The 16,848-nt window shown below is 39.2% G+C and overlaps 1 protein-coding gene across 2 annotated transcripts in view; it reads right to left on the bottom strand.

Annotated features, from left to right (window-relative positions):
* Positions 1–16,848, bottom strand: part of CADPS2 (calcium dependent secretion activator 2) — a 557,199-nt gene that overhangs the window by 127,454 nt on the left and 412,897 nt on the right. For both annotated transcript variants that reach the window (XM_024219628.1, XM_024219629.1), the window contains exons 14-16: positions 9,218–9,319; positions 3,330–3,393; positions 129–252 (exon numbers count right to left, since the gene is read on the bottom strand). In XM_024219628.1, the coding sequence (XP_024075396.1) occupies positions 129–252; positions 3,330–3,393; positions 9,218–9,319 (290 nt within the window). The remainder of the gene's footprint in view (positions 1–128; positions 253–3,329; positions 3,394–9,217; positions 9,320–16,848) is intronic.

Raw genomic sequence — 16,848 nt, 5'->3', positions numbered from 1 at the left:
TAATGAGACATTTCCCCTTGCTGTGGTACAGGTTTGCTCAGGAAAGGGAAAAGGCTGCTCACGGAATATTCAGTTAATAGGCATTGCTGGCTTTTACAGCCACTTTGGCAGTTGATCACTGTACTAACCTTCTATTTTGGCATATTCTGTAAGTCGCGTGTAATTGATCAAGGCAGCTTTCTCCAGACATTTTCTAACCACTTTCTTCACCTCTTCTGCTGGTATGGGAGTGGCAATATCTTTCATTAAAACCTATCCCAGAGACAAACATAGACACATTGGTTACACACATTGTCTAAAGCCCAAGAGAAAAATCTGAATGTACGCTAGTGGCTATTTTAGATTTGCTAATAAATGCAGAAATCAAAGAGGCATTTCAGTAGATAACAGTTGGTTAATAAACTAGCTCTGAAGATTCGAGTTCAAACCCTGGTTTATGTTGCATTAATTTGATGGTTTCATTCTTGTTCTCATTTATGCACATTAAAAGAGCACCCCTCCAGTGTGGCACCATTCATCATGATTGTCTATTTCTGTTCAAGCGAGAACCAAGACTGGAATACCAGAAGTGTTGAAGGTTAGATTAAGGTACACAGCTAGAGATGCGAGTAGCGAAATTTGCGGAGCACTTATCTGTGCTATGCTAAGCCTTTGCCAGTGAAATGCATCCAACAATTTCATGAGCATAACACTCACTGACAGATGAAAAAAAATATTGGAAGAGCACAGCATCAAGACTTGCCATTCCTGATTGTTCTTCCTCCTGCATATGCTTATTAAAATTAAGCAGGTCTCATTTGTGAAAAAGGATTAGCTATTTTAGGCAGCACAAGTACCAGACTTCCATTGAATTTTTGAAGCAGTAGAAGGGTAGATCATAAACAGCCTTTCAAAAAAATTGCGACACTTTAAAAAAAAAATTAAAGGAGACTAGTCTTCCAGCATTTAAAATTAGTAACCAAGATAAAATGGACTGAGGATGAAATCCTGATCCCTTTTGAAGTTAACATACCCACTGCAACCTTTATGAGAGTGGGTCTTTGTCTGGCTGGAAGAAAAGGAGCATTGTCCCTTTAAGGGCTCCCTGACAGCGGATGGGAAGAAGGGGGAAGTTTACAGGGATGGACTGTAAGGGTAGGAAGCAGATGGGGCCATGTCAGGACAAGGTCACTGCACTGCCCTTCCTGCAGACCCAGAAGAGTGGTGCGGGTATTTATAGCCTAGGTAGTCATGGAGAGACCCTCTTTACCCAGATTGGGCTGGAAGCCCCTTCTCTCTCCCCACTTCCCTTGAAGCTGGCAAAAGGACCGGGTTCTGGGTTGAGCTGCTGTGGGTATTGTGGTAGTTGCCCCTTTTCCTTTGAAGGTTGGGAAGGAATTTTCCCCTCACTGTCAAAGTGGCCGGAGTGGCTTGGGTTTTTATGCCTTCTCCATTGCTGGTCTGGGACCAGGTGGGGTAGGGTAAGGAGGTTATGTTATAATATCGCAACTTAATTCATAAAACTTGTGGCGGATGACCAGTGCAGGTACTTGGTATAAATAGGATACAATTATTGGATAAAATGGACCGGAAAAAGATTTGCAGGAAAGCATCCCTTATGGGAGCTGAGTAATGGAGGTTTGGGTCTCCTACATCTCATCACTGAGACCCCCCTCCTTTTCTTGACCCACTTTAACGAAGCAGAGGAAGGGGGGTTGGAGCTCCTATGTTTGGATCAGCAGGGAGCCAACGTCTGCTCTCTGCACTGTACAATTTATTGCAGGGTACTTCCAGATATTATAAGTGAATAAAACTGTAGCCTACTTAAACCACATCCATGGCCTTCTGTCTCTTCTGGCGTGGACAGACAATGGAAGCTTTGCCAGTGACTTCAATGTCACTCAATCTTTACAGGTATGTTGGCTTTTAGTAGCTTAAAATATAAATAAAATATGTACAAAAGATACAGAAAAGAACTATTTACATTTTTCAATGTGTGGACAAATGTAGGCATTTGAAGAAATTAAAGATTTTTCTTATACACACTTAATTACTGACTAAAATTTAAATACAGATTTGAAAAATCAAGACTGTTATAAATGAGGTGAATTGGTCATGGAGAATTTAATATGTAAATCTAGACATTTATTTCTCCCTTGAAGATAATACTAAGGGAGTCTGATATCCTCCAATCTCTAACACTATATTTAATAATCCAACAAAGCTAAAAAATTGCTTTAATGTTTCACTTGCATCTCTTAATTTTGCTATTTAAAATTTTCTTATTTGCACTTTGCTGCCTGTAGTTAGCTGTGACCAAAATTCAGTTCTGATTTTACATGATTACATTTATTCTAGACTTGATCTTTAATCAAAGCATCTACACTAGACAGCATGATCCAAATTTTTCAAAAGTAAGTATAAAAAAAGCATGGGGTCCCAGTTATGCATGCAAAGCTGGCACTTGCACATGCAAATGTACATTCTGCAGCAACACAAATTGTAATGCTGCTTTCACATAACAGATTTCTAAACATATGGTAAAATAGTACATGAAGTTAATTTTAAAACAAAATGGATAGATAGAATCAGACTCACCACTGGGTATAGATCCCGGTAGAGGGCTTCCAAGACAGAAAATCTGCCAAGGGAATGTTTCAGTGGCACAAAATGGCTGCCACTTCCACTTTGTGCGTGGAGCTACAGGGACAGGTGCCATCTAAATGCTGGACAGTGTTAGACAACCTGGGGTATTGCCTGGGTGGTCACACAATGCTTTGTTTTAGCTCATTCCCTCAGCAGCCTCCCACTCCTATGGAGTCCTTTCTAAAATGTAAAGCTCATCTTTCCCAAGGGAGGATAGATGCTGTTAACACTGCTTGTCCTTCCTATGGACCAGTGCAGGGGATTAGTAGGACCAGAGTTTATTTCCAGCTCTCCATGCCAATTTGGCTGACTTTAGCCCTTCGCCTTTTCTTCTTAAATCGACTTCAATTTTGCGCTTACTGGGAGTTTATTTCAATTTTATGGAGGTTTTTTTTAAGTTAAGTTAAGCATTTGCGCAATGTGCCTCAGGTGGCACATGACCAGGATTCATCATAACCACCTTCATTTGAGAGGTTGTGCTCAACAACCATCAATTTATAAAGAAATAGGAAATCACTGCAATGACTTCTGGGAAGTTCGTGTAAATATTTTCTATCTGTCATGGTTGAAAAATGTTGCAGTGCATTAATGAAACCAGTAGAACAGTATCTAAACAGAAGTGCAGGTGTCCTCCCTGGCACAATTATAATAGGACACACAGATTAAGTACTCCAGCAGGATTAAAACAAAGTAAAAAAACATACCCTTTCAAGTAATGAAAGTGTGGCTTTTAAAGCTCCTTCAGGACGTCCAAAAGGGAAACAGTATCTTAAAAACAAACAAACCAGAAACAAAAAACAAACAACAAAACACAGGACCCATTAATCAAGAGTGTAATTAATTTCTAAATTAAGAATTTTATTTTACATGTAATATGCGTACATCATTCCCCTAATTTACATTAATGCAAGGTACACGTATACTGTATATTGACAGAAGACACCTTTAAATCTTTTCATTAATCTAATATATAGGATAACATTAAATAAAATCTGAACCCCTCTTGCTTAGCCCCAAGATTCTGAAAGTCCAAAAGATAAAAAGCACCTATCACGGTGATTAAACTATGAATGGTATTTACAAAAATATTCTGAGTTTGGTGTCAGAGGTGTCCATGGTGTTGAGAAGGGATTTCATTTATGACTTTAGCAGACATCGCAGTAAGAAACTGTAAAGTAGCATTTTACCTGTTCTATCCTGCTTTAATATTAGTTTAACAATCATAAGAAAATCTCTGTCTAAACTTTTAAAATATTAATGCTAAAATGGGTGCAAATTTCCTCTAATATTTCCTCTTTTGTTATAACTATATTACATATGAATGCATTTTATATTGGCTTTAATTGGAAGATCCCCAGGATACAAACCTCTTATGTCTCATACAGCACCACCACACTTTTGGCGCTTAACTAATTAAAAGAAAAGATTCCATAAATTCAACAGATTACCAAAAAAAAAAAAAAAAAAAAACCCCAACCAAAACTGCCACTCCTTCAAGTCTGTAGAGTTTAGAACATCATACCTTATCCTAATCCTATCTATGAAACCTGTATTTTGCTGGGATATCCCCAATCAAAAAAGGGATTTTCTACTTTGCTGAGATTATTTGCATGAAACTACATTTCTTTTAATATTATTATTATTATTGTTTAATGATAATGGTTGCTTCTAACATCATTTTACCAGTAATAAAAGGATTCAGACCAATGAATTTTAGTAATCACTTTGGCCAACGTATAATAAAGCCCTGAAAATGAGGTCAGACAAATCTTTTCAGCAGACATAGTGCCAGTACACTATCTCCTTCATTCTGCTTGTTTCTTATTGTTGTGCTAGCAACTCTTGGGGGTATTAACAAATTAGCAAAACAGATTTAATCCTTAGCCTTAATCCACCTTTAAATAAAATACACATTTGGCTGTTGTATTTGCCTCCTCCTTCTTAAACCTTCTCAGAGTATTTGCATAATCCATGTATTGTCTTTTCTATTGTTTACTCCTGTTCACCTGTAGGTGACATTGTTTATGAATACATGTTATTGATCCCTGGATTACATTTAGCATTTCAAATCAAGAGATCCCACTGGGTACATTCTAAAGTGTTGCTTCCTTCATATGATATGTAAATAACGTAACACTTCTAAAATGCATGTAGTCCCGAGTCAATGCTGAAAACAATCTAAGTATAGAGAGCCCTAATTAATAATTACAGTTCTGTATTGTAGTAGCCACTAGAATTAAGGCTACAAAACAGTTTCCATTACAACCACCTATTTTCATGCAGTCATGCTTTTCCAAAATACTCACTTAATCAGCTACATTTTTCCATGCTTTGTTTCTGCCAAAAGGTGAACTTTTTAGGAGAGTTTGAAAAGATATATTTCAGCTATTTTTAAGTTATGGGATAATGGAAAAAGAAGAATGGTTACTTACAGTAACTGTGGTTCTTTGAGATACATTCTCCACATGGATTCCGCTCTTGGTAGGCATGCACCCCATGTGAATGAGATTGGATTATTTTGGCCAACAGTGTTCATTGGGGCTGCACTTGAGCCCTAGATGTCCTCTTGCTCCTCCACCTGCGGGCATAAAGGGCAGAGCAGGCCCAACCATCCCTCATTTCCTTTGCCAATCCCCAATCCCAGAGAAGTAGAACTCTATTGTAGGGGGGAACAAGGGTGGGTTGTGGAATCCATGTGGACAACATATCTCAAAGAACCAAAGTTACTGTAGGGTAAGTAACTGTTTTTCTTCTTTGAGTGCTTGCCCACTTGGATTCCACTCTTAGTGATTAATAAATAATTGTCTGTTTACTTGGGGATGAGTAGTGGGAGTCCTACTTAAACTTCTTTCAGGACAGCCCTTCCAAAGCAGGCATCTGGTCTGAAAGCCTCTATCAAAGAATAGTGGCTTGTCAGTGTGCAGAACAAATTCCTTGTAGCTGCTCTGTAGATTTCAGGAACATGGATATTCTTCAAATAGGCAGCAGTGGAACAACCTCTAATGTGTCTAGGTGGATCTAACCTGGCTAACTCATAACATGCCCTTACACAGTTGGAGACCTACCTAGATAATCTCTTAGGCTATGTCTATGCTTATGAGCTAACAGCAGCACAGCTGTGTCAGTACAGCTTGGGTAGCAGTGTTACGCCGACGGGAGAGCAACAGAAGTTTTACCGACAAGTGCTAGTGTAGACATGGCCTTTCCTGACCTATAACCCTCTCTACAAATGCTACAAACAGTCTTGTGCCATGAAAAAACACACCTCTGAGCAATATAAGTTTTGCCAGCATAAGTGGTAGTGTGCACAGCGTTATTTCAGCAGGAGAGTTTCTCCTGCTGACATAGCTACTGCTGCACATTGGAGGTAGTTTAATTATGTCAATGGGAGAGCTCGCTCCTCGTGGCATAGAGTGGCTACACGAGATATCTCACAGTGGCACAGCTGCATCCGTATAGTTCTGCCGCTGTTCTCTGAAGTCTGGATCCAAAAAGATCTTCTCACAGTCACTGATGTAGTCATAGTATGTGGTGTTGTGTTGGCCGTGTCAGGACACGTGGGCAATAAGTTGTCCCTTGGATATGACAGTGTTTATCGCCAGTTGATGCTCTTGAGATAGCTTGCCCACTAAATGAGACAGGTTGTACCAATTCAAATAATTGCATTTGTCAGAAGAACTTGGAAATTAGCCACGTGCATCTGGAGACTGGCAAATGAGTAGACTTTGCATCCAAACAGGTCCAGTTTCTTTGGGTTTCTCTCCCTAGATATAGAATTGGAAGGACTCTGTTGCGTCAACGTCTCTTGGAATGCAGTTACCAGAAGATCCTGGAACTGGATGGGAATAAAAATAGTCAAATCCCTTGGAAGGGATTTGATATCTCCTGTCAGCTCATTTCAATGTGGCCAAAATGGATGCTCGTATGCACCACAAGTCTTTCACAGGCTTCAACAGTGTTCATTTATAGGCATAGGAAGTCAGGCATAGAAAGGTGCAAGATGTGCAGAAGTTTGAGAAGTTTTTCCTGCACCACTTCCAGAAGTATATCTAGAATCTCTGCCATATACTTGATGAAGTTGTCTTGAAGTCATTGAATGAAGAAGACATTGAGAGATTTGCTGCTTTGTCAGGAGAGAATGAGGAGATCGCAGCAGGGACAAATTATTCTTCCCCTTGTAGATGCTGATCCTCATCATCTCCCTCTTCCTATCTTTTCAGGATCTGAGGCTGCATTAGCTGAGCTGGCTCTGCTGGTCTATATTGCCTTTTTGGGGAGGGGACTCTAAGCCTAGAAGGAGCCGATGATGCCTGAATATGGCTGCAGTCTCCAGGGTGTCCAGTAGGGACAGGGCTCATATGACTATGGCAGACACATGGGGGAACCGTAGGTCGTTTCCTGCTGGCCCTTACAGATCCCTCCTTAGAGTGGTCTCTTCCTGACTTCTATTGTGCTACACGAGGCAGGGAAGGTAGGTGTGTAGGAGAGGAGTTCCTATTATGCCCAAAAGGAGATTAAAAATATACCTCTTCCAAGGGAGAGGCTGTCCTGTCACAGATGCCCTGGCTCTGCTGTGCTCCCTCAGCTGATAGAGGATGAAGTCAGTATTGGAGATTCCGCCTTCACTTGCTGGACTGACAGTCCCACCAGTGCTCTCTTAACAGTTGGTGCCAGGACGCCAGAGGGACCCTTCTCAGGCTCTTGGCTGCCCCTTGGCTGTTGAGCCTGAGATAAGTAAGACTTATGTGTCCTGTGCCTTGGCTCAATTCTGGAGCAGAGCTCCTTCCTACCTCCTCTGAGGTAATTGAAGCTGGAATGGTGGGTGATGACTGGGGCCTGTTGGTTTACATAGCCTGAGAGTTCAGGGTGGAATCTGGTTTCACCAGGGCACCCATGGAGAGGGACCAACCTGAGGAGTGAGGTTCAGCTGTGTCCTTCCTTTTGATGTCTGAGGAGTTTGCAGAGTGCACTCCAGAAGGAACAATTTCAGGCAGGCTTCTCTGGCTTTCTAAGGAGGGGTGATATCAGGGCCGGCTCCAGGCACCAGCTAAGGAAGCAGGTGCTTGGGGCAGCCAATACAAAGGGGCGGCACTCCGTCCGCTATTGGGGCGGCCTGTCCGGGTCTTCGGCAGCGGGTCCCTCAGTCCCTCTCTTCCTCTTTGAGCTGCCGCCAAAGTGCCGCCGAAGAGGAAGAGAGGGAGTGAAGGACCTGCCGCTGAACTGCCATCGGAGAACGGAGCGGTGCGTTGTTTTTTTTTCCGCCGCTTGGGGTGGCAGAAAACCTGGGGCCGGCCCTGGGTGATATATGGTACATCACTCAGGAATATGTCCCTCTTCTAAACAAAATGGGGACCTAGAGTGCCCATTATTAAGTGGCATTGAAGCTTTACATGAGGGGCAGGTTTTAAACTCTTGAGACTTCTCTGACATTCTGCTAGAACACCTGTACAGGGAGTGTTCTAGCCTAAATCCAGAACCTGACTAAAATAAGAAATTTTCTCTCTCTCTTTCCTTCTCTCTTTCTTTTGTGCATGTGTGTGTTGCCAACAGGCACCAAGAGTAACAAATAACTAACACTAGCTAGCACAGTATGCAAAGAGGCTGGTGGGATACTTCAAGGATTCTGTTTTGCTGCCATGAACGGTAAAAAGGAACTAAGGATTGGTTGGGCCCAGTCTACCTTTTATGCCCTTGGTTCTGGCAGGGGCACAAGGACATCTAGGGCTCAAATGTAGCTTCGATGGTCACTGCTGGCCAAAAGAATCTGACCATGTGTGCATGGGGTGCATGGGAATCAAGATTGGAATCCTTGTAGATGATCCCTTGAAGAAGAAATACTCTTTCCTTTGTGATTTAATTCTAAATCAAGTTTTTGAACTGGGCAACAACAAAAAAGACTAAAATTTGAAACTCAGCATAGACAAACTCTTCATTGAGGACTAGGGAGCAAGGACTTGGCTTGATATGTGGGAAAATGTATAAAAATATAAAGGTTAGTAAAGAAAGATTAGATACCCAGAAAAATATTTACCTCTGATTGGTCCAGTCAGGAAACAGAGATTTGCATATGGGATCTGATTAGCTCAAAGGTTAAAAAAATAATTTTAACTTAACTCAGCTGCAATCAATCAGGGCACTCAGTTTGCGTATGGATCATACTCATTAACACTGTTCAAGACTTCAGTTATGGCTTACTCACTCATCTTCATTTGAAGATTTTCAGCTAATCATGAGTTAGAATTATAGTAATAGGTTTTAAGGCCAAAACCACTGCTATCGTAATCTAGTCTGTTATGCAGGAGGTCAGAGGCCATAGAATTTCACCCAGTGATTCCCACATTGGAAGGAATTAGTCTCCTCTGCTATATAAGTGAACATTATAGGCCAATAATGTGTGATTAAATTAAATGTTATATTTTTGAAAGACATCCAATATAAATGTATTATGTTATATTTCCTATGACTTGAATTTTTCCTCAAGTAACAACTTTTATCTTTACTATGTCTTGTTCATAGTCACAACAATGAACACCACCATGTCAAAACCATTTTGAATGAAGCTTCATATCCACTGAATGAATTATACACTCACCTGAAGTGGCTTATCTGGTTTTCTAAAAGGGAAGAAAGTCGGTTTTTAGTCTCCTCAAACCTTTCTTTCTCTTCAACTGAGACTGTTCCAATTCCATCAGGCCTGTAATATGATATAGTTATTTAATCTTTTGTTCAACATTTTCTTCCACATATTATCATAATCATAGAAACTAAATCTATCTTCTGTCTTGGTAGGTTTTAATCGATTAAAACTATGCAGTGAGTTTTGTTTGAACATCCTCCTTCAATGTAAGCGTCGTCATTTACCCCATTCCTACACCCAGAGTTCTCCCTGGCCTTTGCCCCCTTTCCATTGCTTTGAAATAAACCCAGCAATAATGTATGTATATAGTTAAAGAATGAGGCTGAAACTTATATTGAGAAATCAATTAGACTAGAGCTTAGAAATTCAAATTCTTAACTATTTATTTGGTTCCCATTTCCCTGTAGTCTTTCATTCCAGCATCCCTGTCATAAAGATCCCTCCCAATAACAGCCATGCTTATCCAATAGAAGGTAGCACAGACAGTCTTTCCGATCCATTCCCCAGCTAGTTTCTGTCCTTGCACACTCAACTGAGCATTCCTGCCCAAAACTCAGGCCCAGTCTTCTGAATTCCAACTCCCTGATCCTTGGAGGTACCCACCCTGAGGCACTGTGCTGCTGACATGGCAGAAAAGCATCGCACCATGAAAAAGTTTCCCACCTCTAGCAGGCAGCTCCTAAGAATCCCTTCCTGAGGGAATGAGCACCAATTAGGGTCAGACCTATCAAATGAAGCTCCCTCAACATGGACAAGAAGCAGCAAGTGAACAAGACAGAGCAGCCACCGGAACATTGGAGGAAGACCAGGTATACAGCAAAAGAGACTTCAACAAATGAGGTCCTTTCTCAAAATGAACTGTCTATTTTTTTCCTCATTCAACTTGCAGTAATTAATAATTAACCTTTAAGAAGTGCCCTTTCTGTGGGTGCAATTTACACCTGCAAAATTTGCACCTGCAACTAAACTGCCAGTGCAAATCTGGATATTTGCAATCTTCAGTCCTTTTTACAGGTGAAAACAGGTACTTCAAAGTGCAGAGCCTCTGACTGTTACCTGTAATTCCATTTTATGGGTGCTAAACCACAAGTGCAAATTTGCACCTGCAAAAGGGAAAGCTATGTTTCAACAGTTAAAATAATATTACTCTAATACATTTGTTGAAAAACATCTATCAAGTAACACAAACCCCTTCTTACATACAGGCAAATACTTGATATAAAAATAAACCATTAGCTCAACTGCATCTCTAAAGGTCTTGCTTTGATAGCTGATAGCCTGAGTGAAATTCATCTCTGTACAGAGGGCCAGTGCAAGGTCTATGCACTGTTTAAGTTCCTCGTAAACCTACAGGAGGGCTTAAGTGGAGTTTAAGCAATGTATAGATCTTATGCTGGCTTTCTGCACAATGGTAAATTTGGTCTATTATGAATCGTTGAAGGAATACACACCTAAGAAAAGAACATTCATATACCAAAGGAAGCATAATTATTACTCGATTCCTTAAGAGATTTAACCTGGTGTGAACAAATTTATACAGGGGTCCACATTCTCATGTAAATTTCTAATAAAATTAGGTGTGACCTTTCAATCAGTACCTCCTCTCCCATGAAACCCATGAAACTTGAGTGATTCAGAGGGCCTTGTACCCACACCAAGGTGAATCTCACCTTAGATGTTTTGTCCAGAACCCAAAATGTCTGATCTTTCCAGTACAATTTTCTGTGTACGTTTTCCCAGCTACTTACATACACTTTAACATAAATCCTTTTTGATTCAGTCACATAATGGAACTAAGGATATACAATCACCTAAGTTTGCATCTCAGCTATCTAATAACATCACTTCAAAATATGCAAAGAATAGATAAGTGATTGGAGACAAACTGTATTGCCATAGTTTGAATACATGAGAGATCCTAACTACATAGAAATGATAAAACTGAAAAAGCAGTTATATTCTGTGTGAGTGTGTGTACACACAAATTACAATGTACCTTTCTTTTACACCATAGAAATATAATTAATGCATTAGCTATACTGAATATTAAATTCAAGTACATAGCAATTAAAAAAAAGTTTACCTGCATACTCATTTTTCTATGTCTCTCACTGACAGTAGACACCATTATGTTTTATAATGAGCAGGCCTGCGTGTTTATAAAATATTATATTTACTTCATGAAAGAGCATCAAAAGGAAAACTGATACAATTAAAATAATACTGGGCATTGAATTAACAAGATGATTAGAACTGATGACATTTAGAATACTGGCAATTAATTTAAGCTCCAGTTTATTTGTGTCTTGTTATTGTTAATGAAAAGAAGTTAGGCCATGAATTCAAACGGTCAGTCCACAGCATGTTGAGAAAGGAATGGATTTCCTGTGCAGAGCTACCACTGCAAATGTGGCATGTTGGGCTGTAATTTATTTTTTAACAAATCACATTCATAATTATTTCCTATTTTGCTCAGACTGTAAATATCTCAATACTTTGTTTTCTTTAAAGTATATCTCAATTTTAAAAATGTTGCATCCATTCCAATGTATTTATTTTTTATATGCAGACAGACATATATATCAAAATACTGGAATAGTATTTCTAAACATGCTGTAAATAAATGTTGAAAAATTATCTCTGATTTAAACTCCTCAGCAAGGCTTTCATGCTAAGGAAGTTGTTTTTATTTTTTAACCAAATCAGGCACAAAAGGTAAAAATTAAGGTCCCAATACTTAAAACGTTACTACTCCTGCAAGTAACCCCACGGAGTCAATGAGCTTGATTTTAATGGAACTATGCATGACTGCTCACAGGAGTAAGGTTTGCAACAATATGCTCTAAAACAATAAGAATTTAAAGAGATTGGCAATTATCAAGGCAACAGACTACACATGATTTGTGAATAAAATTTTATCTACTATTTAAATGGTCTATTTTCAGCTTTTGAACATCAAAAGACAGTAAGCCAGGAAAATAACAAAAAAAGAGAGAAACAGACATTCAATTACTATAGTGTCAAATTGTTATCTGATATATTTAGTTTCTCAATAAATTCTAATGAACAAGAAGATTGTGATGTGGCCCAAGAAATACTGGCCTTGATTCTGGAACATATTTAAGTAAATGTTTAGGTCCAATCCTATACAAGCACACGCTTTAACTTAAGAGCAAATTTAAGCATATGCTCAGGTCTTGTCCTGAATAAGAATGTTTTACAGAATCAGGACCTTAAAATGTATATCATTAAAAATATTGCATGAAAGGTAATACAGAAGAGTTACAGAAACCTGAAGTAAACATTTCCAATATTATATATCTGCCATATAAAACTCATGACTTTTCCCCGTGCAGCATGTTTAAAAAGACATCAATACTTTCATTTATTAATTATTTAAACTAACCACCAAAGAAAGTAATGAAAGGTCAACTGGCTAAACTCTGATTTTAACTTTCTCAACCAACATTAAATCTAGAAGCGATAGATTGTTACCTGGTCATGACATAATGTGCTGTAAAATCAAAAGCAACAACTCCCTACCCTCATAATCACTTATATTTGTGACCTGTCAGGTCAAGGAGGAAAACATGCCTGAACTCTTTAAATTATTTCAAAGACAGGAATAAAAATCAGATATGGTGAAGGTATGTGTAGCTATGTACATCAATATACTATCATATAAATTTGAAGTGAAAGAGCAAATAACTTATCTTCTCTCTTTTGATGGATGCCCTGACACTTTGCCTCAGCCCCCTGACAGATGGAACGTGCTCAAATTTGAGTAAATTTCACTGTCTGATTTCATTGTCAAGAGAGATTGTGCTATGGAGTGATAAAGTAAATAGTTCTGTCATATTAAACCTCACTGAGGCATGTTATATATGTGACAGGAAAGAGCCAGGGGTCCAGATAATGACAAGTGAGAAAGGTGAACGAGGAGAATGTCACATCTGTCAACCTGCACTAAGACTAGAATCACTACATACAAAGGAACTGTCACTTCACTGAGTTTGTTGTCACACAGAACCACACCGACAATACCTAAATTTTTTAGAATTGCCAAATGTATTTGCAGTGAGTGTTTCGACAGAACTGAGTGTGCTGCAAGAAGAATAAGGAGAGCACAAAAAGATGTCAGAAAATGTGTACAATAGACAATAAGGTACGATTGAGCCCTCCAAAATGTGCTCTTCAAAAATAGCCCTAACTTTGAAACATGGTTTTCTTGCTTCACGTAAATATTACTGTGGTAGAATAGCATAGAAAACGGTTATTCTCCCAGAAAGATACAAATGAGGGCCAGATAGTGAGCCCCTTAAGGTATGTCTACACTGCAATTAGAAACCCGCAGCTGTCCCATGCCAGCTGACTCAGGCTTGCGGGACTCGGGCTAAGGGGCTGTTTAGTTGTGGTGTCGACATTCAGGATCAGACTGGAGCCTGCGAGGTGGGAGGCTGCAGCCCAAACCCTAATGTCTACACTGCAATTAAACAGCGACTTAGCCCGAGCCCCGCGAACCTGAGTCAGCTGGCACTGGCCAGTTGCAGGTGTTTAAATGCAGTGTAGACATAACCTGATTTACACTAGTGAACATTTACTTTCAGATGCAGTTTCTGTTACTCCTGTAAGTAACTGCTCACCCACAAGAGTAAGGGGTATTCCACCCGGCCCCAAGATAGTTCTTTCTTAAAAATACAGAAAAACAGATTTCAAAACACATGCTTGTTTTACTCTTCCAAATCTTTTTCTTCATTTGCTTCAAAGTTAAAATGAGAGTAAAACAAAATGTCACTGACATTTTTTAACTAGTTATTTGTATGTTTTAGTGTTATTTTGTTGTCCATCCCCACAGGAACATGCTAATATGGCCGGTAGCACAGGGCAATTAGAATTAAACCTTTTCTTTCCATTGGACTTGTGGGATGATAAAGCTTTTCTGCTCCATATATCACCTGAGTACTCCTCTGGAGCTAATAGCAATATTTGTGACACCCTCTTACCAACCAAAGAAAAGTTATACAGGTGACTTGATTTTTCAATTTCAATTCAGGGCTCATTTTTCTGGTTGCAGTTTAGGACCTCTTCCATTGGTCCATCCATGGCAACTGATGGACCCAAGTAAGTTTCAGATGTCTCTAAATGAGAGTAGAGTACTATACAGTTGGTGGACCAATCTACTGATGACCATCTATGGCCTTCCACCACTTAAGCATCTTCTTCCCTTACACAAAGAGGCAAATTGGATTTTCCTTTCCTCCTAAACAGCAATCACAAAATCTCATCCACCACAAATGCTTTTGGTACTGTACAGCTAGGTGAATTATTGAAAAATAATACTTTCCCTCACTTGTAAAATTCCCACTTATTTTTGAGGATCAGATCAGTGGATTTGGACTGGCCCGTCTGCTTCTGCTGGAATATATTCATGCCTGAGGAGTAGAGATGAAATGTCATCTCTACTCATCTTTCAACAAGTTTCACTCACTCGGGTCTAGATATATCAAAAGGTTTGAAACCGTACTGTGAGTTGGACCTGTGTTCACTATGGTCAGTAAAATAAAGTGAGAGGTCGCAGCTTTGTTGCTAGTGGAGATTGTTAAATGGTGTCCTAGCAGAAAAGAGGATTCCAGCATCCTTTTGCAGAAAGAAAAACTGACTGTCTTGCAAATTGTTATCCATACTCTACCCAGCCTTCAGAAAAGTGATTGATCAAACAGCAAATTTGGGGATTTCCTTGAGTGCTGAGATTTCCTTGACCCCAATCATTTCTCACTTGGCACAATCCTGTAAGGTGTGGAGAGCCTCCTGTGAAATACTGATGTCAATAGGAGTTAAATGCTCCAAGTAATTTGCAGGAGTCACTGAGTGTAATGCAGGACTGGGGCCCCTGTGAACAGCTACAGCAGATGAGATCAAATGTGGCTCTCAAGTTTACTGTCCCTAGATACAAATGTCATAGGACTGGTGGCAGAATGTTCTCAGTGAAGGGCCCTCAACTCTGGTAGTAGCTTCTCCTGCTGGTTTGGCAGAGTGTGAATCTCTTGACCTTCAATCAGGCTTTTGCCTAAAGAGGTGATAATAGGGTGTATGTATGTTTTTCAACTGAACGCAGGTGAAGTTATTTTTAAGTGTTATGTGATACTGGTCATCTGCACAGTAATTGATATTACTGATCTGCATATGTCCAAATATTAAAAAAATAGAATCTTTTCTAGCATTAACAAAACAGATGAAAACTGAAAAATTGAGATAAGGAGGAATACACAAGTTGACATTTGGATTTGAATCCATGTGGACAGATAGGTACAGCAGCGTTGCCAAAAATGTACCAGCAAAAGAGAGAAAATAAAAGAGTTCTAAGACAAGAAAAAAAATTAATTCATAATGTTTACATGGAGCCATTAATTTGACCTTGTGGATTTTTATAGTGTATTACATTTCAGAATCTCTCCCCCCCCGCCCTTCCCTGAGCTTTTTGGCTAGAAACAAATTTACTAAAAAAGCCTCAACCCTTTCTAAGAATGCTTGTTTTCAAAAGTAACATGCATAGTGACACTCAGAATAAAAAACCCAAAACAAAACCGATCAGTTTTCAAATCTGCAAGTGAAAAACACGCATTTACTATCTTTAAGTCACAGAAAGATTAACTCTGCAGCTTTGATTAAGAGAATTCTGTTATTCATTTAACAAGCTTTTAATACCTGAATTTTCCTTCAGAGCTCAGTGTTGTTAATTAAAGACTAGCAGAATCCGAGGAACACGTGAAAGGAGTTTGAGAAAAGCAAGCCGTTATGTGCTCAAAAAGTAGGCATGTGAGTTAAGGAGGAACACACAGAAGGAAGAGAACAAATTAGGGTGCAGCATTTTGGCACTCCTTTAACCAGCAGGCACTTGAAGACCAAGCATTTTGGTGTTTATATTAACTATACTTTAAACATCCTTACAAAAGAAAATTTGTACAATAGAGCCTTCTGTTGCATGTGCTTCTCAGCCTGCTTCTACATCTGCTTACAGGTCATACCCTCTATTTTCACAAGCAAAAGAAAAAGACCATTTTTAGAGGTCTATAGAATGGATTATGAAGGTAGGTCATGTTAATTTCATGATCTCTTTAGGGGAACATTTTAGATACGACTCATTAGTGTCTTCCAGTTCAAAGGCTAAGCATGTGTTGCGAAAAATACTATTTACATAGGACATATGTTGACATATAGGCAGGATACAGGTAACTAAAAATAATCATAAGACATCTTATAAAATTTATAGAGGACTTCATTATAATCAAGTATTAGCAGCTATTATTTCATTGTCTAAAAGGTAACTGCCACATTACACATATAAGATCTGGTTTTAGTGTTTTCTTGTTACATGTAAATATGTTTTTCACTGACAATTTCTCTGAGACTTATTAGGAGCAGACCTGGCTCATTGTGTTGAAAAATATTCAGCTGTAAATTTCCTGGTAAGGACAGATTTAGATCCCAACACATTATAAACCATCAGCACAATACATCCTAGGATAACTCCTTTTCTCAGACCATAGGAGAAGTCAATATAATTTTCCCTCTGTAACTCAAACAGA

Source organism: Terrapene carolina, unplaced genomic scaffold, assembly GCF_002925995.2.
Source record: "Terrapene carolina triunguis isolate 2854851 unplaced genomic scaffold, T_m_triunguis-2.0 Scaffold68, whole genome shotgun sequence".
Classification (NCBI taxonomy): Eukaryota; Metazoa; Chordata; order Testudines; family Emydidae; genus Terrapene; species Terrapene triunguis.
Note: the sequence above shows the minus strand (reverse complement) of the source record. Positions and strands in the feature narration are given on the sequence as shown.